At 45.0% G+C, this 27,850-nt stretch overlaps 1 protein-coding gene across 12 annotated transcripts in view; it reads left to right on the top strand.

Moving 5' to 3' along the window:
- LOC112247706 (transcriptional repressor p66 alpha) overlaps positions 1-27,511 on the top strand; it is a 61,190-nt gene extending 33,679 nt beyond the window's left edge. For 7 of the 12 annotated variants that reach the window (XM_042307846.1, XM_042307852.1, XM_042307854.1 and 4 more), the window contains 9 exons: positions 6,603-6,732; positions 10,041-10,190; positions 10,464-10,541; positions 10,674-10,802; positions 11,113-11,307; positions 22,469-22,742; positions 22,909-23,348; positions 24,924-25,155; positions 25,638-27,511. In XM_042307846.1, the coding sequence (XP_042163780.1) occupies positions 6,603-6,732; positions 10,041-10,190; positions 10,464-10,541; positions 10,674-10,802; positions 11,113-11,307; positions 22,469-22,742; positions 22,909-23,348; positions 24,924-25,155; positions 25,638-25,774 (1,765 nt within the window). In that variant the 3' untranslated portion in view covers positions 25,775-27,511. The remainder of the gene's footprint in view (positions 1-6,602; positions 6,733-10,040; positions 10,191-10,463; positions 10,542-10,673; positions 10,803-11,112; positions 11,308-22,468; positions 22,743-22,908; positions 23,349-24,923; positions 25,156-25,637) is intronic. The other 5 variants (XM_042307857.1, XM_042307850.1, XM_042307851.1 and 2 more) reach the window with 5 other exon arrangements.
- The last annotated feature ends 339 nt before the right edge of the window (positions 27,512-27,850 follow it).

Raw genomic sequence — 27,850 nt, 5'->3', positions numbered from 1 at the left:
GAGTACCGGTACTGAGTCAATGTGCTGGGGGTATGAGGTAATACTGTGTGGACATGTAGGTAGGGGTAAAAGTGACTAGGCTTTCAGGATAGATAATAAACAGTAGCAGCAGCGTAATGAATAATGGCGCCGGAGGGGATAGCTGCCGTTTTACGGGCTCCTAACCAGCAGTGCTATTTTGTTTGTAACTCATTTTGTACATAATGTTGCTGCTACCGTCTCTTATGACCGAAAAGAGCTTCTGGATATCAGAACAGCGATTACTCACCTCGAACTGGACAGAGATTCTTTCTTTAATGAGTCCGACGCGAAGGATTACCCGAGACCAGGCCCAAATCCCCGTCATCAGCTTGAAGAAATGATGGAAATACAGGGGGCGGGGTGCCTTGTGAGAATTAATTGGCGAGTGGGTAAACCGCCTTTACCATCCGTTCTATTGGCCAATGTGCAATCACTGGAAAATCAAATTTGGATGATCTTCGATCGGGACTATACTACCAACGGGACATTAAAAACTGTAATATCTTATGTTTCACCGAGTCGTGGCTGAACGACGACACGGAAAATATAGAGCTGGCTGGCTTCTCCATGCATCGGCAGGACAGAGCAGCTTCATCTGGAAAGACGAGGGGCAGGAGTGTGTGTCTATTTGTCAATAACAGTTGGTGCGCGATGTCAAATATGGAATAAGTCTTGAGGTATTCCTCGCCTGAGGTAGAGTACCTCACGATAAGCTGTAGACTACACAATCTACCAAGAGAGTTTTCATCAATATTATTCGTAGCCATCGATCTACCACCGCAAACCGATACTGGCACTAAGACCGCACTCAACGAGGTGTATAAGGCCATAAGAAAATGCTCATCCAGAAGCGGCGCTCCTAGTGGCCGGGGACTTTAATGCAGGAAAACTTAAATCTGTATAACCTCATTTCTACCAGCATGTCACATCTGCAACCAGAGGAAAAAACAGAGACGCATACAAAGCTCTCCCTCACCCTCCATTTGGCAAATCTGACCATGATTCTATCCTCCTGATTCCTGCTTACAAGCAAAACTAAAGCAAGAAATACAAGTGACTCGCTCAATATGGAAGTGGTCAGATGGCGCAGATGCTATGCTACAGGACTGTTTTGCTAGCACAGACTGGAATGTGTTCCGGGATTTATCCAATGGCATTGAGGAGTATGGCACCTCAGTCACCGGCTTCATTAATAAGTGCATTGACAACGTCGTCCCTACAGTACGTACATATCCCAACCAGAAGCCATGGATTACAGGCAACATCTACACCGAGCTAAAGGCTAGAGTTGCGCAGACCAACTGGCAAGTGTCTTCATTGACATTTTCAACCTCTCCCTGACCGAGTCTGTAGTACCTGTTTCAAGCAGAACACCATAGTCCTTGTGCTCAAGAAAGCGATGGTAACCTGCCTAAATGACTACTGCCCCGTAGCACTCACGTCGGTAGCCATGAAGTGCTTTGAAAGGCTGGTCATGGCTCACATCAACATCATCATCCCAGAAACCCTAGACCCACTCCAATTCACATACTGCCCCAACAGATCCACAGATGACGCAATCTCTATCGCACTCCACACTGCCTCTTCCCACCTGGACAAAAGGAACACCTATGTGAGAATGCTATTCATTGACTACAGCTCAGCGTTCAACACCATATTGCCCACAAAGCTCATCACTAAGCTAAGGACCCTGGGACTAAACACCTCCCTCTGCAACTGGTTCCTGGACTTCCTGATGGGCCGCCCCCAGGTGGTAAGGGTAGGTAACAACAAATCCGCCATGCTGATCCTCAACACGGGGGCCCCTCAGGGATACGTGCTCAGTCCACCCTTGTACTCCCTGTTCACCCATGGCTACATGGCCAGGCACGACTCCAACATCAATATTAAGTTTGCCGGCTACACAACAGTGGTAGGCCTGATCACCAACAATGATGAGACAGCCTATATGGAGGAGGTCAGAGACCTGGCAGTGTGGTGCCAGGATAGCAACCTCTCCCTCAACATGATCAAGACAAAGGAGATGATCGTGGACTACAGGAAAAGGAGGGCAGAGCACACCCCCATTCTCATCAACAGGGCTGTAGTGGAGCAGGTTGAGACCTTCCAAGATACTTGGCGTCGACATCACCAATGAACTACCATGGTCCAAACACACGAAGACAGTCGTGAAAAGGGCACGACAAAGCCTATTCCCCCTCAGGAGACTGAAAAGATTTGGCATGGGTCCCCTGATCAGATGACTGGTTGCATCACCGCCTGGTATGGCAACTGCTCGGCCTCCGACCGCAAGGCACTACAGAGGGTAGTGTGTACAGACCAGTACATCACTGGGGCCAAGCTTTCTGCCATCCAGGACCTCTATACCTCTATATCTATATATGCATTGTCATCATCTGACTGCAAGGCACTACAGAGGGTAGTGTACAGACCAGTACATCACTGGGGCCAAGCTTTCTGCCATCCAGGACCTCTATACCTCTATATCTATATATGCATTGTCATCATCTGACTGCAAGGCACTACAGAGGGTAGTGTGTACAGACCAGTACATCACTGGGGCCAAGCTTTCTGCCATCCAGGACCTCTATATCTATATATGCATTGTCATAGGAAGACCACAAAAATGGCCAAAATCTCCAGCCACCCTAGTCTGTTCTCTCTGCTACCAAGTCTAGATCCAAAAGGCTTCTTAACAGCTTCTACCCCAAAGTTATTTTTCTATTTCCTTCAATTTATTATTATTAATATATATATTTTTTAACTTCAGTTTATATTTTAGTAAATACTTTAACACTGACTTTTCTTCAAACTAGATTGTTCGGTAAGAGCTTGTAAGTAATAATTTCACTGTAATGTCACTGTTGTATTCAGCACGTGACAAATATGTGACAAAGCAAGGCACGTCCAAAAGCGACATGTTTCAAACTGTAAACAAGGCACGTCCAAAAGCGACATGTTTCACCGGGGACTGTAAACAGCGAGGCACGTCCAAAAGCTACATGTTTCACCGGGGACTGTAAACAGGGGACTGTAAATGTTTCACAGGGGCACGTAAAAGCAACATGTTTCACCGGGGACTGCACGTCCAAAAGCAACATGTTTCACCGGGGACTGTAAACAGCGAGGCACGTCCAAAAGCAACATGTTTCACCGGGGACTGTAAACAGTGAGGCACGTCCAAAAGCAACATGTTTCACCGGGGACTGTAAACAGCGAAGCACGTCCAAAAGCAACATGTTTCACCAGGGACTGTAAACAGCGAAGCACGTCCAAAAGCAACATGTTTCACCGGGGACTGTAAACAGCGAGGCACGTCCAAAAGCAACATGTTTCACCGGGGACTGTAAACAGCGAGGCACGTTCAAAAGCAACATGTTTCACCAGGGACTGTAAACAGCGAAGCACGTCCAAAAGCGACATGTTTCACCGGGGACTGTAAACAGCGAGGCACGTCCAAAAGCAACATGTTTCACCGGGGACTGTAAACAGCGAGGCACGCCCAAAAGCAACATGTTTCACCGGGGACTGTAAACAGCGAGGCAACGTTTCCAAAAAACAGCAACATGTTTCACCGGGGACTGTAAACAGCGAGGCACGTCCAAAAGCAACATGTTTCACCGGGGACTGTAAACAGCGAGGCACGTCCAAAAGCAACATGTTTCACCGGGGACTGTAAACAGCGAGGCACGTCCAAAAGCAACATGTTTCACCGGGGACTGTAAACAGCGAGGCACAAAAAGCAACATGTTTCACCGGGGACTGTAAACAGCGAGGCACGTCCAAAAGCAACATGTTTCACCGGGGACTGTAAACAGCGAGGCACGTCCAAAAGCAACATGTTTCACCGGGGACTGTAAACAGCGAGGCACGTTCAAAAGCAACATGTTTCACCAGGGACTGTAAACAGCGAAGCACGTCTAAAAGCAGAAGTTACGTTACAGGGTTTCTTCCTTTTCCCCTGAAAACCAGACTTTTGCAGATTACGCTGAGGGTGTCTGCACAACCACCACCATTGACTACAGCTCAGCTTCAACACCATAGTGCCCACAAAGCTCATCATTATGCTAAGGACCCTGGGACTAAACACCTCCCTCTGCACCTGGACTTCCTGACGGGCCACCCCCAGGTGGTGAGGGTAGGCAACAACACATCTGCCACGCTGATCCTCAACACTGGGGCCCTTCAGGGTTGCGTGCCCAATGCCCTCCTGCACTCCCTTTTCACGACTCCAATACCATCATTAAGTTTGCCAATGACACAACAGTGGTAGGCCTGATCACCGACAATGATGAGACAGCATATCGGAAGGAGGTCAGAGACCAGTGTGGTGCCAGGACAACAACCGCTCCCTAATATGAGCAAGACAAAGGAGCTAATCGTGGACTACAGGAAAAGGAGGGCCGTTCAGGCCCCCATTAACATTGACGGGGCTGCAGTGGAGCAGGTCGAGAGTTTCAAGTTCCTTGGTGTCCACATCACCAACAAACTATCATGGTCCAAACACACCAAGACAGTCATGAAGATGGCACATATTTTTGCCTTCAGGAGACTGAAAAGATTTGGCACGGGTCCCCAGATCCTCAATGTTCTACAGCTGCACCACCGAGAGCATCCTGACTGGTTGCATCACCACCTGGTATGGCAACTGCTCGGCATCTGACCTTAAGGTGCTACAGAGGCTAGTGCGTACGGCCTTGTACATCACTGGGCCCCAGCTTCCTGACATCCAAGACCTATATACTAGGCAGTGTCAGAGGAAGGCCCAAAAAATGTTCAAAGACTCCAGTCAACCAAGTCATGGACTGTTCTCTCTGCTACCGCACAGCAAGCAGTACCAGAGCACAAAGTCTTTGTCCAAAAGGCTCCTTAACAGCTTCTACCCCCAAGCCCCATAAGACTGCTGAACAATTAATCAAATGGCCTCCTGCACTATTTACATTGACCCCCCTGTTTTATTATCTATGCGTAGTCGCTTTACCCCTACCTACATGTACAAATGACCTCGACTAACCTGTATCCCCGCACATTGACTCTGTACCGGTACCCCCTGTATATAGCCTTGTTGTTATTTTGTTACTTTTTATTAAATCTTTTACTTTAGTTTATTTAGTAAATATTTTCTTAACCAACAATGCAGTTCAAAAAGTAGAGTTAACGGCTTGTAAGGTAGCATTTCACGGTATGGTCTAAAACTGGATAATTGACCCTCCTTTCTCAATATCCTCACCTATTCCCCCCCCGTCCCAAAAAACTATTTTTCATTAACACTCAATGACTTGATAATGTGCTATACATACAGTGCATTCGGGAAGGATTCAGACCCCTTCCCTTTTTCAACATTTTGTTACATTACAGCCTTATTCTAAAATGGATCAATTTACTTTTTCCTTCATCAGTCTACACACAAAATCCCATGAAGAGAAAGTGAAAACAGGTCGTTAGTCATTTTTGCACATTTATTAAAAATAAAAAACATACCTTATTGGCACAAGTATTCACACTGTTTTCTATGAGACTCGAAATTGAACTCAGGTGCATCTTGTTTACATTAATCGTCCTTGATTTATCTACAACTTGATTGGAGTCCACCTGTGGTAAATTCAATTGATTAGACATGATTTGGAAAGGCACACACCTGTCTATATAAGTCCCACAGTTGACCGTGCATGTCAGAGCAAAAACCAAGCCATGCAGTGGAAGGAATTGCCCGTAGAGCTCAGAGACAGGATTGTGTCGAGGCACAGATCTGGGGAAGGGAAACAAAACATTTCTGCAGCATTGAAGGTCCCCAAGAACACAGTGGCCTCCATCATTCTTAAATGGAAGAAGTATGGAACCCCCAAGACTCTTCCTAGAGCTGGCCGCCCTGCCAAACTGAGCAATCAGAGGAGAAGGGCCTTGGTCAAGGAGGTGACCAAGAACCCGATGGTCACTCTGACAGAGCTCCAGAGTTCCTCTGTGGAGATGGGAGAACTTTTCAGAAGGACAACCATCTCTGTAGTACTCCACCAATCAGGCCTTTATGGTAGAGTGGCCAGATGGAAGCCACTCCTCAGTAAAATGCATATGACAGCCTGCTTGGAGTTTGCCAAAAGGCACCTAAAGGACTCTCAGACCATGAGAAACAAGATTCTCTGGTTTGATGAAAACAAGATTGAACTCTTTGGCCTGAATACCAAACATCTCGTCTGGAAGAAACCGGGCACCATCCCTACAGTGAAGCATGGTGGTGGCAGCATCATGCTGTGGGGATGTTTATCATTGGCGGGGACTGGGAGACTAGTTATGATAGAGAAAAAGATGAATGCCGTAAAGTACAGAGAGATCCTTGATGAAAACCTGTTCCAGAGCGCTAAAGACCAGTGCCAAGTATGTAGCGTCATATCCAAGAAGACTCGAGGCTGTAATCGCTGCCAAAGGTGCACCAACAAAGTACTGAGTAAAGGGTCTGAATACTTATGTAATATTTCAGTTGATTCATTTTTATTAATTAGCAAACATTTCTAAAAACCTGTTTTTGCTTTGTCATTATTGGGTATTGTATGTAGAATTAATCACTCTTTTCTTCTTTGATTTAGCACTTTAAAGAGGGAGAAGTGTTCCCTGTCCCCAGATGATGATGTCATTGTCCTGTCGGATAATGACTCCTGCAGTCCGCCAATGAACGGCTTGAACCACCTCAAGGAGCTGAACACAGACCTACTTATGGTTAGTGAAAGAACTATAGCTGTACCCTGAACTTGAGTCACTGTTTCTACCCAGTACTTAATCCTGCACCTTCGAGACTGATGCCCCATGTACATTGAACACTGGTCCCTTTAATAATGTTAGTTTTTTACCCACTTCATATGAACAGCACATTCGGAAAGTATTCAGAGCCCTTCCCTTTTCCCACATTTTGTTATGTTCCAGCCTTATTCTAAAATGTATTAAATCGTTTTGAAATATACCATTTACTTAAGTATTCAGACCCTTTACTCAGTACTTTGTTGAAGCACCTTTGGCAGTGATTATGGCTTTGAGTCTTCTTGGGTATGATGCTATAAGCTTGGCACTAGTGATGCACCAATATGACATTTTTGATATCCAATATTTTCCTTGCAAAAAAACAAACGATACCGATATTTAAACTTTTAGCAGCCTTTTAAGCATTCTAGTACAGTTTAAATAGCTAACGCACACACATGGACACGTTTCAGTGCCATGACAGAGGGTATCACGTCTGCTGCAGGCACAGTTGATGAGCTTATTTCTCGAATCAGTTGTTCGAATGGAGCTAACTAATGTGTTCATGTTTCCAAACATGTTCTCAAATGCCATTGACATGACAGCAGCGGTATGACAACCAGCACATTCATGAGCATACAATATGACTTTCCTCAGTACGAATCCTCGACGACCCACTGTGTTGTCAGACTCCGCATGCCCATGGGGCTGATATCGCTGGTCCAAGTGTCAGTTGTGACGCTAATAGCAGTGACGCTGTTATTGTGTAACTCCGGTACGGCAACATCTGAAAAATAGCGCACTTGGTCACCCACGACAGAGAATGGTTGTCTCTCAAGGGCAATGAATTCCATTATCTTGTAGTGAATGGATTTCGCCATTGAGTTGTCTCGCTGAAATGTTCTTACTCTTTCAAATGACTGCTGGACTTGTTGGCTGCTCGATCCACACAGCAGACATTGTGGGCTAGGTTAGGAATTCTGTGTTGCACGTGTAGGGCTAAATGTTACGTGGCGTCATTACGTCATGTACCTACGTTATATAGGTATGCACGTCAGCTTTGACATCGGTTTTCCACATCAGCGTTAAACTAGACATCGGGCCGATACCGATGTTGGCATTGTTAGCTAATATTGTCCGATTCCAATATGTTCACCAATATATTGTGCATCCCTACTTAGCACACCTGTACTTGGGGAGTTTCTCACATTTTTCTCTGCAGATTCTCTGAAGCTCTGTCAGGTTGGATGGGGAGCGTCGCTGCACAGCTATTTTCAGGTCTCCACAGAGATGTTCGATCAGGTTCAAGTCCAGGCTCTGGCTGGGCCACTCAAGGACATTTAGAGACTTGTCCCGAAGCCACTCCTGCTTTGTCCTGGCTGTGTGTTTAGGTTTGTTGTCCTGTTGGAAGGTGAACCTTCGCCCAGTCTGAGGTCCTGAGTGCTCTGGAGCAGGTTTTATCAAGGATCTCTCTGTACTTTGCTCCGTTCATCTTTCCCTCGATCCTAACTAGTCTCCCAGTCCCTGCTGCTGAAAAACATCTCTACAGCATGAAGCTGCCAGCACCATGCCTCACCGTAGGGATGGTGCCAGGTTTCCTCCATAAGTGATGCTTGGCATTCAGGCCAAAGAGTTCAATCTTGTTTTCATCATACCAGAGAATCTTGTTTCTCGTGGTCAGAGTCCTTTTAGGAGGTTTTTGGCAAACTCCAAGCGGGCTGTCATATTTTCCTGAGGAGTGGCTTCTGTCTAGACACTCTACCATAAAGGCCTGGTTGGTGGAGTGCTGCAGAGATGGTTGTCCTTCTGGAAGGTTCTCCCATCTCCTCATAGGAACTCTGGAGCTCTGTCAGAGTGACAATCGGGTTCTTGGTCACCTCCCTGACCAAGGCCCTTCTGCCCCGATTGCTCAATTTGGCCGGGCTGCCAGCTCTAGGAAGAGTCTTGGTGCTTACAAACTTCTTCCATTTAAGAATGATGGAGGCCACTGTGTTCTTATGGACCTTCAATGCTGCAGAAATGGTACCCTTTCTTTGACCTCATGGCTTGATTTTTGCTCTGACATGCACTGTCGACTTTGGGACCTTATATAGACTGTGGGACCTTATTTTCACAGGTGTGTGCCTTTCCAAATCATGTCCAATCAATAGAAATTACCACAGGTGGACTCCAATAAAGTTGTAGAAAAATCTGAAGGATGATCCATGGAAACAGGATGCACCTGAGCTCAATTTCAAGTCTCATAGCAAAGGGTCTGAATACTTATATAAATAAGGTATTTCTGTTTTGTTTTTGTTTTTTTAATTGGCAAAACTTTCTAGAAACCTTTTCTAGAAACTTTAGCATTTTAGATCATTAACCACTTTAGCATTTAAGATAATTAACAACTTTAGCATTTTAGATCATTAACAACTTTAGCATTTTAGATCATTAACAACTTTGGCATTTTAGATCATTAACAACTTTAGCATTTTAGATCATTAACAACTTTAGCATTGAAGATCATTAACCACTTTAGCATTTTAGATCATTAACAACTTTAGCATTTTAGATCATTAACAACTTTAGCATTTTAGATCATTAACAACGTTAGCATTTTAGATAATTAACAACTTTAGCATTGAAGATCATTAACAACTTTAGCATTGAAGATCATTAACCACTTTAGCATTTTAGATCATTAACAACTTTAGCATTTTAGATCATTAACAACTTTAGCATTTTAGATCATTAACAACTAGCATTTTAGATCATTAACAACTAGCATTTTAGATCATTAACAACTAGCATTTTAGATCATTAACAACTTTAGCATTTTAGATCATTAACAACTTTAGCATTTTAGATCATTAACAACTTTAGCATTTTAGATCATTAACCACTTTGCAACTACTTACTACTTTTTAGCTACTTCTCTCTGCCTGCTGTACTGGCCTTTCTCGCACTGGTCTCTCTGTCTCTCTGTCTCTGTCTCTCCCTCTCTCTCTCTGTCTCTCTCTCTCTGTCTCTCTCTCTCTGTCTCTCTGTCTCTCTCTCTGTCTGTCTCTCTGTCTCTCTCTCTCTGTCTCTCTGTCTCTCTCTCTCTCTCTCTCTCTCTCTCTCTCTCTCTGTCTCTCTCTCTCTCTCTCTCTCTCTCTCTCTCTCTCTCTCTCTCTGTCTCTCTCTGTCTCTCTCTGTCTCTCTCTCTCTCTGTCTCTCTCTGTCTCTCTCTCTCTCTCTGTCTCTCTCTCTGTCTCTCTCTCTGTCTCTCTCTCTCGTCTAATTGGTCTTTATCTGGTCTCTGTGTGTAGAAGACCAGTCCAGAGGACAGGGATCACATCATAAAGCAGTTGAAAGAGGAGCTGAGGCAGGAGGAGGCCAAGCTGGTGCTGCTGAAGAAACTACGACAGAGCCAGATACAGAAGGACACACTGCAGAAGGTATGGACGCATATAGCCAAGGTGAGTTGTCATGATGAGGTAGCCCTGCCTGTGACATAAAATCAGTGTCACCCTCTGCCCAAGAAGGAATTTGGTTTCCCAAAGCAGAAAACAGGAGTTCACTAACTAACTAACTAACTAACTAACTAACTAACTGACACACACACACACACACACACACAATACAGAAAAAGCCACACAGGTAAACACATACATTCACCCAGATGCATACTTCCACAAACTTACAAATAGACACACCCAGCTCATTCTATCCATCTCTGTCTTGTTCCACAGCCCTCAGTATTGTCAGGTTCTGCAGCTCCTCCATCTCTGATCCGGGGATCCATTACAGCCAGCAAAGGCTCCCAGCAGGTCAGACATCTCTCTCACACAAACAAGCTTGTATGCACACACAAGTTTAAAAAAAAATGTTTACGTTTCTGTTAATTGAATAATTTAGTTTAAGAACGAGACATGAGTCCGAAGACTTTATTTCATCCCCAGGTGGGGTCAAGTAGGAGTTCAGGCACAGTCATTCCTCCTCCTCTGGTGAGGGGCGGGCAGCAAATCTCCTCCAAGCATGGCTCCCACAACTCCCAGATCATCATGCCACCCCTAGTTAGAGGGGCACAGGTAAGAGAGACCACAATCTACCTGCCAAACTGGTCATCAGATGATATCAATCCTCACTACTAAAGACTGACTTTTGTGTCACCTGTTTTTTTCTTTTCTCTCTCTTTTTGTCTCGGTCTCTTTCATTCCCCTCTTGTCTCTCCACCCACCCTCACATATTGCTGCTGTGTCCCTCATCCTCTTCTTTCCCATGAGCTGTCCAATGCTCTCTTCTATATGCCCTCTCTCTGTCCAATGTTGGCCCTCTTTATCCCTGCCCTGTCCCTCTTCTCCTCCTTGGTCCAATCTCACCACTGACCCCCTTTTGTAGCCAATTGCTGTGTCTCCTCAGCAGATCCAGTCTCTCCGGCAGCAGCAACAGCAGCAACTGTCAGGGTCTGGCTCTGGAGGCTCTGGCCCCCCTCCCCTGCTGCTGGCCTCCAGGGCCAACGTACCCGGCACCCAGGCCCAGAGAGGCCTCATCAGGGTGGGAAACAATACCAGCCTGCTGGTCAACATCTCACAGGTGGGGCAGAGGCAGGGCTCTATTTTGTTTTATCGATTCAAATGCAGCCTATATGAATTCTAGCTACTTCTGAAGCACATGTTGTGCCCTCACCTAATGTGTGACCCTGTAAAGACATTTTTTTATCATAAAAACCTAAAATGTTGATATAAATACCTGTGATTCAAATTAAAAAGTAATTTGTGGAATATTAGGTTTCTACATGATTTAAAAGCACTATTTTTCTAAAATTGTACACTGCCTCTTTTAAGAGCATCACGTTAGTGATGATAATAATAACAACTAGATGGTTTTTTCCATTAATAAAAAATTGTGACTTCCTTCAGTATTTTTGTGGCAGTGGATAGAATAGCCTGAACGTGTGAAAATTGCTTTGGTGTCTCCAGCTTGAACAGTTCAAGAGTTAGGAAAGGGAAAGAGGGATACCTAGTCAGTTGACCAACTGAATGCATTCAACCGAAATGTGTCTTCCGCATTTTAATCCAACCCCTCTGAATCGGAGAGGCCTTAATCTACTGTTGGTGGGACATTTTTATGCTAATTTATACAGTTATAGTTGATTAATGTTTTAAAGAATTTGAAGTTAGGATAGCCAGAACATGTGCAGGTTGGTTTGGTGTATCTAGCTTGAACGGTTCAAGAGTTACTGTTGGTATGTTGCTTTATGCTAATTTATGCAAATGTATATGTAGGTAGTTGATAAAGATTCTAAAGAACTTGAAGTTTGCATAGCCTGAATGTTTTGAAGTTGGTCTTGTAGCTTCATTGGCCAAGGAGCAGAACCATTTGTAGTCCTATGTGTTTATGCACATAAATGGTTATAGTTCCAAAAGTATATATCAACTCAGCAAAAGAAGAAACATCCTCTCACTGTCAACTGCGTTTATTCTCTGCAAACTTAACATGTGTAAATATTTGTATGAACATAACAAGATTCAACAACTGAGACATAAACTGAACAAGTTCCACAGATATGTGACTAACAGAAATGGAATAATGTGTCCCTGAACAAAGGGGGGGTCAAAATCAAACGTAACAGCCAGTATCTGGTGTGGCCACCAGCTGCGTTAAGTACTGCAGTGCATCTCATGGACTGCACCAGATTTGCCAGTTCTTGCTGTGAGATGTTACCCCACTCTTCCATCAAGGCACCTGCAAGTTCCCGGACATTTCTGGGGGGAATGGCCCTAGACCTCAACCTCCGATCCAACTGGTCCCAGACGTGGTCAATGGGATTGAGATCCGGGCTCTTCGCTGGCCATGGCAGAACACTGACATTCCTGTCTTGCAGGAAATCACGCACAGAACGAGCAGTATGGCTGGTGGCACTGTCATGCTGGAGGGTCATGTCAGGATGAGCCTGCAGGAAGGGTACCACATGAGGGAGGAGGATGTCTTCCCTGTAACGCACAGCGTTGAGATTGCCTGCAATGACAACAAGCTCAGTCCGATGATGCTGTGACACACAGCCCCAGACCATGATGGACCCTCCACCTCCAAATCGATGTAACACTCATTCCTTTGACGATAAACGCAAATCCGACCATCAACCATGGTGAGACAAAACCACGACTCGTCAGTGAAGAGCACTTTTTGCCAGTCCTGTCTGGTCCAGTGACAATGGGTTTGTGCCCATAGGCGACGTTGTTGCCGGTGATGTCTAGTGAGGACCTGCCTTGCAACAGGCCTACAACGGGCCTCTCTCAGCCTATTGCGGACAGTCTGAGCACTGATGGCGGGATTGTGCATTCCTGGTGTAACTCGGGCAATTGTAGTTGCCATCTTGTACCTGTCCCGCAGGTGTGATGTTCGGATATACCAATCCCGTGCAGGTGTTGTTACATGTGGTCTGCCACTGCGAGGACCATCAGCTGTCCTTTCTGTCTCCCTGTAGCGCTGTCTTGGGCATCTCACAGTACGGACATTTCAATTTATTGCCCTGGACACATCTGCTGTCCTCATGCCTCCTTGCAGCATACCTAACAGGCTGACCACACCGCTCGCGTTGCAAAATAAATGTAGAAATCCATGTTATTCAATTATTGCAACCACACTGCTTGCGCGCGCCAACGAGCGTCTGTGTTGCCAAGGGCTAAAATAGAAATCAGTTCTATTTCTGACGCAGATCGCGCTGCAAGTCCTGTCTCTCCCATCTCCTCATTGGTTTATAGAAGCAGGTACCCATCTTCTCATTGGTTATACCCACGTGGGTGACTGAAAGACGAACGAGGTCAGTGGCGGTAATAATTTATGAAAGTGTCCAATCGCAATATAAATTCAAGAGAAGAAAAGGCCTGGAAGGAAGAGAGATGACTAGAAACAATTTGATTGACCGTTTTATGTGTGGATTAATTGGCAGAGTAGAGGACCTTGTACATTACAGGTAAAATAACAGCTCAATGTTTATATCCCAGGACAAATTAGCTAGCAACAGCAAGCTAGCTAAATTGGACAAATTAGCTAGCAAGTGCAAGCTCACTAGTTAAATTGTTTAATGCTTTTTGACCTGTCCCCAAATTAATATAATATATATATTTTCTTTAATTTTACCCCCTTTTTCTCCCCAATTTTGTGGTATCCAATTGTTAGTAGTTACTATCTTATCTCATCGCTACAACTCCCGTACGGGCTCGGGAGAGACGAAGGCCGAAAGTCATGTGTCCTCCGAAACACAACCCAACCAAGCCGCACTGCTTCTTAACACAGCGCGCATCCAACCCGGAAGCCAGCTGCATCAATGTGTCGGAGGAAACACCGTGCACCTGGCGACCTGGTTAGCGTGCACTGTGCCCGGCCCGCCACAGGAGTCGCTGGTGCGCGATGAGACAAGAATATCCCTACCGGCCAAACCCTCCCTAACCCGGACGACGCTAGGCCAATTGTGCGTCGCCCCACGGACCTCCCAGTCGCGGCCAGCTGCGACAGAGCCTGGGCGCGAACCCAGAGTCTCTGGTGGCACAGCAGTGCCCTAGACCATTGCACCACCCGGGAGGCCAAAAAATGTATATAATTAATATAATTGGTTCAGACTTTGTTTTGATATTTTAACCTGCGTGTTGTGATCGCGTTTGGTGTGGGGGGACAAAAAACATTTATGCCTAATGGCGCTCGCGCGCAGCTGGTTTGGGTTCCGTGTCAGGCACGTTCACGCAGATGAGCAGGGAGCCTGGGCATCTTTCTTTTGGTGATTTTCAGAGTCAGTAGAAAGGCCTCTTTAGTTTCCTAAGTTTTCATAACTGTGACCTTAATAGCCTACCGCCTGTAAGCTGTGAGTGTCTTAACAACCGTTCCACAGGTGCATGTTCATTAATTGTTTGTGGTTCATTGACCAAGCATGGAAAACGGTGTTTAAACCCTTTACAATGAAGATCTGTGAAGTTATTTACGAATTATCTTTGAAAGACAGGGATGTTTCTTTTTTTGCTGAGTTTAGTATCAAAAATCTTTTGACAAGCAATCTAAGTAGCATCTGTATTAACATCTCAATGTTGGTTTGGAGTTGATAGCTATGATGGTGAAAGAGGAGAGGACTAGAATTTGATTTTTGTTTTTACATTCTAGTCTATGGCCCTTTTGTGCAATAGTATGCATTGGTATCCATAACAATGGCTCTGTTTGTGCTGCTCAATGACAAGACATGAGAGTACTGTTAACTGGCGTTAGCTAGCAAGTTTTCATCAGGCTAAACACTGACAAACAGCTGTAACTTTTGATTGGTAGAAAATAATTATGTTCTGATTCCAGATTTGAATAGCAGTGAAGTAGAACAAGATTCATACATTTTTGTCTAATTTGTTCGGAAAGTGATCAAATGTCCGTGTTTTTATATATATAAAAGGTTAGAGGAAATGTAATTGACCTGGTTAGTAAAACAGCTATATGATATATTTTAGAATAGAAGAGAATTAGAGGAAGATTTCCAATGCCTTTTGTCTAACTTGTTGGGAAAGTGGTCAAAGTCCTGATTTGTGTCCAAATTTACATTATTGCATTCACAGCGAATGGAATGTTGGAAGTCATGATGTCACAATGGAAGCTTTAGAATATTGAAGAAATCCCATAAGAGTGGATTAAGTTTTTAGTAGTTTAATAAGTATAGATGTTATCAAAAAGTTGTGTGCAAGCACACTATTCCAGACAGGTCTGTACGTTTTAAAGTTTGAATGGCGTTTCTAATTTAAACGGCATAAGAGGAGTAGTGATCATAAAAATAATAATAATAATAACTACATGGTAATTGTACATGAAGTACAATTGGTGGGACATGCTTTAACTCAACCCTGATCTGTACTTCTCCACAACTTTGTCCATGACCTGTTTGAAGAGCTCCTTGGTCTTCATGGTCCGCTTGCTTGGTGGTGTCCCTTGCTTAGTGGTGTTGCAGACTCTGGGGCCTTTCAGAACCAGTTGAAGTCGGAAGTTTACATACACTTAGGTTGGAGTCAATAAAACTCATTTTTCAACCACTCCACATATTTCTTGTTAACAAACTATAGTTTTGGCAAGTCTGTTAGGACATCTACTTTGTGCATGACACAATTTTTCCAACAATTGTTTACTGACAGATTATTTCACTTATAATTCACCTTATCACAATTCCAGTGGGTCAGATGTTTACATACACTAAGTTGACTGTGCCTTTAAACAGCTTGGAAAATTCCAGAAAATGATGTCATGGCTTTAGAAGCTTCTGATAGGCTAATTGACATCATTTGAGTCAATTGGAGGTGTACCTGTGGATGTATTTCAAGGCCTACCTTCAAACTCAGTGCCTCTTTGCTTGACATGGGAAATTCAAATAAATCAGCCAAGATATCAGAAAAAATAATTGTAGACCTCCACAAGTCAGGTTCTTCCTTGGGAGCAATTTCCAAATGCCTGAAGGTACCACGTTCATCTGAACAAACAATAGTACGCAAGTATAAACACCATGGGACCACGCAGCTGTCATACCGCTCAGGAAGGAGATGCGTTCTGTCTCCTAGAGATGAACATACTTTGGTGCGTAAAGTGCAAATCAATCCCAGAACAACAGCAAAGGACCTTGTGAAGATGCTGGAGGAAGCAGGTACAAGGTATCTATATCCACAGTAAAACGAGTCCTATATCTCGACATAACCTGAAAGGCCGCTCAGCAAGGAAGAAGCCACTGCTCCAAACCACCATAAAAAAGCCAGACTATGGTTTGCAACTGCACATGGGGACAAAGATCGTACTTTTTGGAGAAATGTCCTCTGGTCTGATGAAACAAAAATAGAACTGTTTGGCCATAATGCCCATCGTTATGTTTGGAGGAGAAAGGGGGAGGCTTGCAACCCGAAGAACACCATCCCAACTGTGAAGCACGGAGGTGGCAGCATCATGTCATGTGGGTGCTTTGCTGCAGGAGGGACTGGTGCACTTCACAATATAGATGGCACAATGAAGAATGAAAATTATGTGGATATATTGAAGCAACATCTCAAGATGTCAGTCAGGAAGTTAAAGATTGGTCGCAAATGGGTCTTCCAGAATGGACAATGACCCCAAGTATACTTCCAAAGTTGTGGGAAAATGGCTTCAGGACAACAAAGTCAAGGTATTGGAGTGGCCATCGCAGGACAACAAATCCCTGACCTCAAAAATCTGTGGGCAGAACTGAAAAGGCGTGGGTGAGCAAGGAGGCCTACAAACCTGACTCAGTTACACCAGCTCTGTCAGGAGGAATGGGCAAGAATTCACCCAGCTTATTGTGGGAAGCTTGTGGAAGGCTACCCAAAATGTTTGACCCAAGTGAAACAATTTAAAGGCAATGCTACCAAATACTAATTGACTGTATGTAAACTTCTGACCCACTGGGAATGTGATGAAAGAAATAAAAGCTGAAATAATTCATTCTCTCTACTATTATTCTGACAATAAAGTGGTGATCCTAACTGACCTAAGACAGGGATTTTTTTACTAGGATTAAATGTCAGGAATTGTGAAAAACTGAGTTTAAATATACTTGGTTAAGGTCATTAGTTTTGTATTTGTGATCAGTAGTTGTGTGGTCAGTAGTTGCGGTTGATAGCTGTGGTCCGTCGTTTTGGTAAGTAGGTGTGTGGTTCAGTAGTTGTGGTCAGTTTTGTGGCCAGTAGTAATTGTGTGGTCAGTAGTTGTGTGGTTGTGGTCAGTAGTTGTGTGGTCAGTAATTGTGGTGATTAGATGTGGGGTCAGTGGTAGCGTGTTTGTGGTCAGTAATTGTGTGGTTGTGGTAAGTAGTTTTGGTTAATAGTTTTGTGGTTCAGTAGTTGTGTGGTCAGTGGTTTTGGTCAGTAGTTGTGTGGAAGTGGTCAGTAGTAGTTGTGTGGTTGTGGTCAGTGGTTGTGTGGTCAGTAGTTGTGGTGATTAGATGTGTGGTCAGTAGTAGTGTGTTTGTGGTCAGTAGTAGTGTGTTTGTGGTCAGTAGAAGACTTCCGGCGCCGACAGAGATGGCCACCTCGCTTCGCGTTCCTAGGAAACTATGCAGTTTTTTGTTTTTTTTACGTGTTATTTCTTACACTAGTACCCCAGGTCATCTTAGGTTTCATTACATACAGCCGAGAAGAACTACTGAATATAAGATCAGCGTCAATTCACCATCAGTACGACCAAGAATATGTTTTTCGCGATGCGGATCCTGTGTTCTGCCTTACAACCAGTGTAACGGAGTGGATCACATGCAGCGACCAAAAAAAAAAACGACTCAGAAAAAGAGGGAAACGAAGCGGTCTTCTGGTCAGACTCCGGAGATGGGCACACCGTGCACCACTCCCTAGCATTCTTCTTGCCAATGTCCAGTCTCTTGACAACAAGGTTGATGAAATCCGAGCAAGGGTAGCATTCCAGAGGGACATCAGAGACTGTAACGTTCTCTGCTTCACGGAAACATGGCTCACTGGAGAGACGCAATCCGAAGCGGTGCAGCCAGCGGGTTTCTCCACGCATCGCGCCGACAGAAACAAACATCTTTCTGGTAAGAAGACGGGCGGGGGCGTATGCCTTATGGCTAACGAGACGTGGTGTGATGAAAGAAACATACAGGAACTCAAATCCTTCTGTTCACCTGATTTAGAATTCCTCACAATCAAATGTAGACCGCATTATCTACCAAGAGAATTCTCTTCGATTATAATCACAGCCGTATATATCCCCCCAAGCAGACACATCGATGGCTCTGAACGAACTTTATTTAACTCTCTGCAAACTGGAAACGATTTATCCGGAGGCTGCATTCATTGTAGCTGGGGATTTTAACAAGGCTAATCTGAAAACAAGACTCCCTAAATTTTATCAGCATATCGATTGCGCAACCAGGGGTGGAAAGACCCTGGATCATTGTTACTCTAACTTCCGCGACGCATATAAGGCCCTGCCCCGCCCCCTTTCGGAAAAGCTGACCACGACTCCATTTTGTTGATCCCTGCCTACAGACAGAAACTAAAACAAGAAGCTCCCACGCTGAGGTCTGTCCAACGCTGGTCTGACCAAGCTGACTCCACACTCCAAGACTGCTTCCATCACGTGGACTGGGAGATGTTTCGTATTGCGTCAGCCAACAACATTGACGAATACGCTGATACGGTGTGCGAGTTCATTAGAACGTGCGTTGAAGATGTCGTTTCCATAGCAACGATTAAAACATTCCCTAACCAGAAACCGTGGATTGATGGCAGCATTCGTGTGAAACTGAAGGCACGAACCACTGCTTTTAATCAGGGCAAGGTGTCTGGTAACATGACTGAATACAAACAGTGCAGCTATTCCCTCCGCAAGGCTATCAAACAAGCTAAGCGCCAGTACAGAGACAAAGTAGAATCCCAATTCAACGGCTCAGACACAAGAGGCATGTGGCAGGGTCTACAGTCAATCACGGACTACAGGAAGAAACCCAGCCCAGTCACGGACCAGGATGTCTTGCTCCCAGGCAGACTAAATAACTTTTTGCCCGCTTTGAGGACAATACAGTGCCACTGACACGGCCTGCAACGGAAACATGCGGTCTCTCCTTCACTGCAGCCGAAGTGAGTAAGACATTTAAACGTGTTAACCCTCGCAAGGCTGCAGGCCCAGACGGCATCCCCAGCCGCGCCCTCAGAGCATGCGCAGACCAGCTGGCCGGTGTGTTTACGGACATATTCAATCAATCCCTATACCAGTCTGCTGTTCCCACATGCTTCAAGAGGGCCACCATTGTTCCTGTTCCCAAGAAAGCTAAGGTAACTGAGCTAAACGACTACCGCCCGTAGCACTCACATCCGTCATCATGAAGTGCTTTGAGAGACTAGTCAAGGACCATATCACCTCCACCCTACCTGACACCCTTGACCCACTCCAATTTGCTTACCGCCCAAATAGGTCCACAGACGATGCAATCTCAACCACACTGCACACTGCCCTAACCCATCTGGACAAGAGGAATACCTATGTGAGAATGCTGTTCATCGACTACAGCTCGGCATTCAACACCATAGTACCCTCCAAGCTCGTCATCAAGCTCGAGACCCTGGGTCTCGACCCCGCCCTGTGCAACTGGGTACTGGACTTCCTGACGGGCCGCCCCCAGGTGGTGAGGGTAGGCAACAACATCTCCTCCCCGCTGATCCTCAACACTGGGGCCCCACAAGGGTGCGTTCTGAGCCCTCTCCTGTACTCCCTGTTCACCCACGACTGCGTGGCCACGCACGCCTCCAACTCAATCATCAAGTTTGCGGACGACACAACAGTGGTAGGCTTGATTACCAACAACGACGAGACGGCCTACAGGGAGGAGGTGAGGGCCCTCGGAGTGTGGTGTCAGGAAAATAACCTCACACTCAACGTCAACAAAACTAAGGAGATGATTGTAGACTTCAGGAAACAGCAGAGGGAACACCCCCATCCACATCGATGGAACAGTAGTGGAGAGGGTAGCAAGTTTTAAGTTCCTCGGCATACACATCACAGACAAACTGAATTGGTCCACTCACACAGACAGCATCGTGAGGAAGGCGCAGCAGCGCCTCTTCAACCTCAGGAGGCTGAAGAAATTCGGCTTGTCACCAAAAGCACTCACAAACTTCTACAGATGCACAATCGAGAGCATCCTGGCGGGCTGTATCACCGCCTGGTATGGCAACTGCACCGCCCTCAACCGTAAGGCTCTCCAGAGGGTAGTGAGGTCTGCACAACGCATCACCGGGGGCAAACTACCTGCCCTCCAGGACACCTACACCACCCGATGCTACAGGAAGGCCATAAAGATCATCAAGGACATCAACCACCCGAGCCACTGCCTGTTCACCCCGCTGTCATCCAGAAGGCGAGGTCAGTACAGGTGCATCAAAGCTGGGACCGAGAGACTGAAAAACAGCTTCTATCTCAAGGCCATCAGACTGTTAAACAGCCACCACTAACATTGAGTGGCTACTGCCAACACACTGTCAATGACACTGACTCTACTCCAGCCACATTAATCATGGGAATTGATGGGAAATGATGTAAATATATCACTAGCCACTTTAAACAATGCTACCTTATATAATGTTACTTACCCTACATTGTTCATCTCATATGCATACGTTGATACTGTACTCTATATCATCGACTGCATCCTTATGTAATACATGTATCACTAGCCACTTTAACTATGCCACTTGGTTTACATACTTATCTCATATGTATATACTGTACTCGATATCATCTACTGTATCTTGCCTATGCTGCTCTGTACCATCACTCATTCATATATCCTTATGTACATATTCTTTATCCCCTTACACTGTGTATAAGACAGTAGTTTTTTGGGAATTGTTAGTTAGATTACTTGTTCGTTATTACTGCATTGTCGGAACTAGAAGCACAAGCATTTCGCTACACTCGCATTAACATCTGCTAACCATGTGTATGTGACAAATAAAATTTGATTTGATTTGATTTAGTTGTGTGGAAGTGGTCGTTAGTAGTTGTGGTCAGTAGTTGTGTGGTTGTGGTCAGTAGTTGTGTGGAAGTGGTCAGTAGTAGTTGTGTGGTCAGTAGTTGTGTGGAAGTGGTCGGTAGTAGTTGTGTGGTCAGTAGTTGTGGTGATTAGATGTGTGGTCAGTAGCAGTATGTTTGGTCAGTAGTTGTGTGGTTGTGGTCAGTAGTTGTGTGGAAGTGGTCGGTTGTGGTCAGTGGTTGTGTGGTCAGTAGTTGTGGTGATTAGATGTGTGGTCAGTAGTAGTAGTATGTTTGTGGTCAGTAGTAGTGTGTTTGTGGTCAGTAGTAGTGTGTTGATGGTCAGTAGTTGTGTGGTTGTGGTCAGTAGTTGTGTGTTTGTGGTCAGTAGTTGCGTGTTTGTGGTCAGTAGTTGTGTGTTTGTGGTCAGTAGCTGTGTGTTTGTGGTCAGTAGCTGTGTGTTTGGTCAGTAGGTGTGTGGTTGTGGTCAGTAGGTGTGTGGTTGTGGTCAGTAGGTGTGTGGTTGTGGTCAGTAGGTGTGTGTTTGTGGTCAGTAGGTGTGTGTTTGTGGTCAGTAGTTGTGTGTTTGTGGTCAGTAGTTGTGTGTTTGTGGTCAGTAGTTGTGTGTTTGTGGTCAGTAGTTGTGTGTTTGTGGTCAGTAGGTGTGTGTTTGTGGTCAGTAGGTGTGTGGTTGTGGTCAGTAGTTGTGTGGTTGTGGTTGTGGTCAGTAGTTGTGTGGTTGTGGTTAGTAGTTGTGTGGTTGTGGTTAGTTGTGGTCAGTAGTTGTGTGGAAGTGGTCAGTAGTTGTTGTGGTCAGTAGGTGTGTGTTTGTGGTCAGTAGGTGTGTGGTTGTGGTCAGTAGTTGTGTGGTTGTGGTCAGTAGTTGTGTGGTTGTGGTCAGTAGTTGTGTGGTTGTGGTCAGTAGTTGTGTGGTTGTGGTTAGTAGTTGTGTGGTTGTGGTTAGTTGTGGTCAGTAGTTGTGTGGAAGTGGTCAGTAGTTGTTGTGATAGGTTATTTATTAGATTAAAGAGGTTATTTATTAGATAGATAGAATTATAGCTAGTTATCAGTAGGTCTACATACAAACCTATTCTACATAGTTTGTTCGGGTTTGGCCGGGGGAGGCTGTCATTGTTTAATAAGAATTTGTTCTTAACTGACTTGCTTGGTTAAATGAAGGTTAAATAAAAAGATCTTACCCCCTTCTTTCTCCCTCTCAACCCCTTCTCATTCCTCTCTCCCCCAGGCCTCCGCAACTAACATGAAGGTTCCTTCTATGACCACCCAGTCTGGAAACAGCAGTGTGTCTGTGGTCAACGTGAACGACTCTCCTGCTGCCTGTCAGGCCGCAGCTAAGCAAGCCCTGCGTAAGCAGCTGGAGAAGACCCTTCTGGAGATCCCTCCTCCCAAACTTCCCACCCCAGAGCTAAACTTCCTGCCCTCGGCAGCCAACAACGAGTTCATCTACCTGGTGGGCCTGGAGGATGTGGTGCAGAACCTGCTGGACTCCATGATTAGAGGTAGTATACATATTATGCTTGTGTAAACACTATATAACACTATGCTATCAGAGGTGCAAACACTACATACAGTATTCCATCATATTACATACAATTAATTTACACAATAATATCACTTCCTTATCCACCCCTCCCCCTGCTGTGCTATCCTTTTTGTCTTCCCCAGCTAAAACAGGGAAGCCCCCGGTCAAGCCCTCCATCAAAGAGCCCTTCACCTGCACCCAGTGCAGCACCGATTTTACCTGCCGTTGGAGGCAAGACAAGGCCAAGGGCGGGACCATCCTCTGTGCGGATTGCATGTCCTCCAATCAGAAGAAGGCCCTGAAGGCCGAGCACACCAATAGGCTGAAGGCTGCGTTTGTCAAGGCCCTGCAGCAGGAACAGGAGATAGAGCAGCAGATCCTCCAGCAGGCTGCCGCCCCCGTCTCTCACACCCCCTCCTCCTCTTTCTCCTCCTCATCCACCTCTCCGTCGGTGAAGGCGGAGCATCTAGTGTCCCAGCAACTGAAACAGGCCCAGGCCCAGGCTAAGGCCTCCTCTCTGCATCACCATCAGCACAACAGAGGACAGAGCATTGCATGCCACCACTCAACCAACATCAAACAGGTAGGGGTGACGCACATTCAATTACTACAGGTCCTGTCACATTCAATGACTACAGGTCCTGTCACATTCAATGACTACAGGTCCTGTCACATTCAATGACTACAGGTCCTGTCACATTCAATGACTACAGGTCCTGTCACATTCAATGACTACAGGTCCTGTCACATTCAATGACTACAGGTCCTGTCACATTCAATGACTACAGGTCCTGTCACATTCAATTACTACAGGTCCTGTCACATTCAATTACTCCAGGTCCTGTCACATTCAATGACTACAGGTCCTGTCACATTCAATGACTACAGGTCCTGTCACATTCAATGACTACAGGTCCTGTCACATTCAATGACTACAGGTCCTGTCACATTCAATGACTACAGGTCCTGTCACATTCAATGACTACAGGTCCTGTCACATTCAATTACTCCAGGTCCTGTCACATTCAATTACTCCAGGTCCTGTCACATTCAATTACTCCAGGTCCTTTCACATTCAATGACTACAGGTCCTGTCACATTCAATTACTCCAGGTCCTGTCACATTCAATTACTACAGGTCCTGTCACATTCAATTACTACAGGTCCTGTCACATTCAATGACTACAGGTCCTGTCACATTCAATGACTACAGGTCCTGTCACATTCAATGACTACAGGTCCTGTCACATTCAATGACTCCAGGTCCTGTCACATTCAATTACTCCAGGTCCTGTCACATTCAATTACTCCAGGTCCTGTCACATTCAATTACTCCAGGTCCTGTCACATTCAATGACTCCAGGTCCTGTCACATTCAATTACTCCAGGTCCTGTCACATTCAATGACTCCAGGTCCTGTCACATTCAATTACTCCAGGTCCTGTCACATTCAATTACTCCAGGTCCTGTCACATTCAATGACTCCAGGTCCTGTCACATTCAATGACTACAGGTCCTGTCACATTCAATGACTACAGGTCCTGTCACATTCAATGACTACAGGTCCTGTCACATTCAATTAGATATAGACGGTTATAATATTCACTTACATATGGTTCCCTTTTTAATCATTTGAACAACTACAATACAACATCAATACAAATGGCTGCTCCCATCAGTGGGTGTTCTGATCAGTGGTTACGCTCGCCCCCACCCGGCCTGAGATGCTTTTCCAAGGGCGGGAAGGACCAAGACCCGCTGACGCCGGGCAGGCATGGAAGCAAGTGCACCCATAACCACCAGGATCAGCATACCCTTCGCTCACAGCGTGAAACAAAAACACAAAACACACATAACTCAACGCACCCCCACCCTCAACCCTGATTAGAGGACCTCAAACCTTTCCACTGTGCATGTGTGTATGTATTTATCCCATCACTCATTCATTCCAACATGCAGCCACAGATCACGCCATCTTTTCCATTAGATCAGCATTGTACCATTTCCTCTTGCAGTACATCCCTACATTCTACCATGGTGTCTCACTAGGGACTTGAACCTCCCCATCTGCAACAGCCCAATGGTTCCCTTGGCTTGTGTTGTATGTTCTTGTCACTTAATCTTCTTTTTCCTTCTCCCCCCCTCCCTTCCACCTCAGGGCCAGCTCTCCCGTGGCGGTGTCCCGTCTGTGGGAGTGAGGGACGTGTCCCACTCTTTCTCCTCCTCTCAGCTGCAGAGTGCAGTGGCCGCTGCAGGCTTGGTCAGCCGGCCAGGTAAGCATGCCCATGTGCGCTCGGCTGCCCAGGGTTCAAAGGGCAGCTCCAGTGGGAACAGCAGCAGTGGTAGCGCCCAAGCCACTGCATGGAGGAAGCAGAACAACATCAACACAGGTAGACTAATACCGTCTCGGACTCCAACCCACCACCACAACTCACCCCCCCCCAACCCCTACCTCTACACCCTGAACTTTTGTCCTGTCCAAAAAATATCTCCTAGCCCCTTTTACTAGTCACCTCCACCGTGGTGTTTGCAGGTCTCAATGAAAATAAGAAAAGCATTTAAGCAATACGGCTGGGGCTCCTTTACGCCCATCAGAGGGTTAGATGGATCACAATAGAGGCCAGGGATTGTTTTTGGACTAGGCATTTGACTGCTCTTTGTGTCCCCAATGCTCTGTTTCCTTCTCTCTGCTTCAGTCCCTCTGGTGGCTGGCATTCTCCTTTGACTCCCTGGCTAGCTCACCTCCCCAATAGTAGAGTTGGTCCATGATTTCCCTGCTATGATATCAATGTTATGTGTGTGTGTGTGTTTTATTCTGCTCAGTGCACCCTCCCATTCAGAGACTGACCCCTCTTCCCCTCTTTCTCTCCAGGTGTGACCATGGCCTATGTGAACCCCAGCCTGTCAGTCCATAAGACCTCGTCCACAGTGGACGCCCGCCAGAGAGAGTACCTCCTGGACATGATCCCCTCGCACTCCATCTCCCAGACAGCTAACACGTGGAAATAATCATCTCATACTCATTATCAATAACCTTTTACCAATAGCTACTGTTGTCAACGCAAACAATGCAATTTACAGTTAAGGAAACGCAGTCTTCAAACTTTTGAGGAGAAGCATTCTCCTTTCTTTTCTTTTTTTGCAGTGTTTTTGTTTCTCTTATGTTATTTTTCATGTCTATTGTTTGTTCTGAAGTTCACCGATGTTTGGTCAGTGTGCATAAACAGCGATTTACTCCGAAGGACAGAAATACACGTGTCTGAAGGGCTTCCTTCCATATGTTCGTCAGCCATGATGTCTGCGAGTTCATGATGCTTTGAGAATGCTGCTTTTCTCTCAAGAACTCATGAGACGGCGTTCTGCCAACTGTGCGTTGATATCCGACCATGAAAACGATGTATGGAGCTTTACCTATTGGACAGAACAATGAGCCGATTGCCCTTTTGTCATCACAGACTCAGCAATGGGATGCAGACAAACTGTCGAGGTGTGTTCAAGATTAAATGACTGACTAGTTGAACTGTTTGCCTTATATTCAAGAGTACCCCCAAAAAATATAAAAGACAAAAAATATGATCAGTAAAGATCTTCTTTAAGTGAAAAGTTAGCTTTTTACAACCAAATCTCTATTTTTGATGTAAATTGCATGTTATAGAAGGGTCCACACACTTTGTGCGATTTCCCTTAAAAAAGAATTGTACTTACCTGAACCAACAATTCACTTCATCATGTTCATTGTCCAGTACGGGGGCTCTGAAAAAACATGAACAAATGCTCCAAAAACACCTAAATACAGAAACGCTCTCAGTATAGTGACGCAGGTCTTTAGATGTTGTACACATGCAATTGTGTCATTCCAAACTTCATCCGCAACGTTATATTCCATTTTGTACAACATCTAAAGACCTGCATCACAATAGAGCATTTCAGTCTCTAAAAGGGTGTTTGTGGAGCATTTATTCATGTCTTTTCAGAGCCCCCCGTATGGCACAATGAGGGTGAATGGCTGTTTGGGGTAAGTTTCTCAAAAACAAGTGAAACTGGGGAAAAAAAGTGTCTAGACCTTTCGAAAACATGCTATTTGCTTATAGAAAAGGAAAATGATCTTTTTAAAGAAACTGAGCAGGGATGTTTTCAGTGTATAAACTCAAACGGTTGACTTAGATTTGTTGGGGTATTTACAGTAAGTTATTGGTTGTTTTTTGGGACTGATGTATAAATGAACAATTCCTGTTTTGGTGTTATGGTTTTAAAAACTGAACAATTAATACTAGCCTCATACACATGTATGTTATTCAGCTATTTACAGTTTGACAGAGCCTCTCTCCTTTCATATGTTTCACATACGCAGAACAAGTAGAGATGATCTCTTTATTATATTGTCTGTAGCCTCTGCTTTGGTTTTACATCATTTAATTCCCGAGTTGCCCCTTCATATGTGTAATAACATGTCTGTAAAGAGAACTAGTGGCATAATAAAGACTGTCTGAATTACATGCAAACAAAGTTTCAGTGGAAGACAATAATCTAGACTCACAGGAGTCATATCCCAGATCATTTTACAAAATGATCTCATCTGGTGATAAGAAAAAAAGTTAACATTGCGGGTATTGTCACCTGCTCAGGTACATTTCAGGTTTTTGGATTCCATGTCATGAAGCTTGGTTAGGTACAGCAACTTTTTGGTGAAGTTTGAGGATGTACAAAAGACTGAGGAGAGAATAAACATGTCTTATATTGAAATCACTCATTGATTGTGTATGCTTGGCATCAGGACCAATAACTTGTATCCCAGACAGGCCTGTGGTGAGGTAATTGGGTTTACTACAGTGCTCCTGTAGGCTCCTTTTACTTCCTCAACTACAGTCTCATACTCACTTTTCAGTTTTGTTCTCTTCTACTGTAATTATCTTCTGTAAAAGTTCCATAGGCCTGCTATTTGGTTTATAAATGAATTAACATCTGTGTTTGGGTTTCTGTCTACTGCTGTCGAAATTGTTTAGGGAATAATTGCAGTGCTAGTTCAGATGCCATCGCTGAGAAATATGAAAAACGTGACACCTAGCGCAAGAACTGAAGTTGGAC

Source organism: Oncorhynchus tshawytscha, linkage group LG28, assembly GCF_018296145.1.
Source record: "Oncorhynchus tshawytscha isolate Ot180627B linkage group LG28, Otsh_v2.0, whole genome shotgun sequence".
In the NCBI taxonomy this organism is placed as follows: Eukaryota; Metazoa; Chordata; class Actinopteri; order Salmoniformes; family Salmonidae; genus Oncorhynchus; species Oncorhynchus tshawytscha.
Note: the sequence above shows the minus strand (reverse complement) of the source record. Positions and strands in the feature narration are given on the sequence as shown.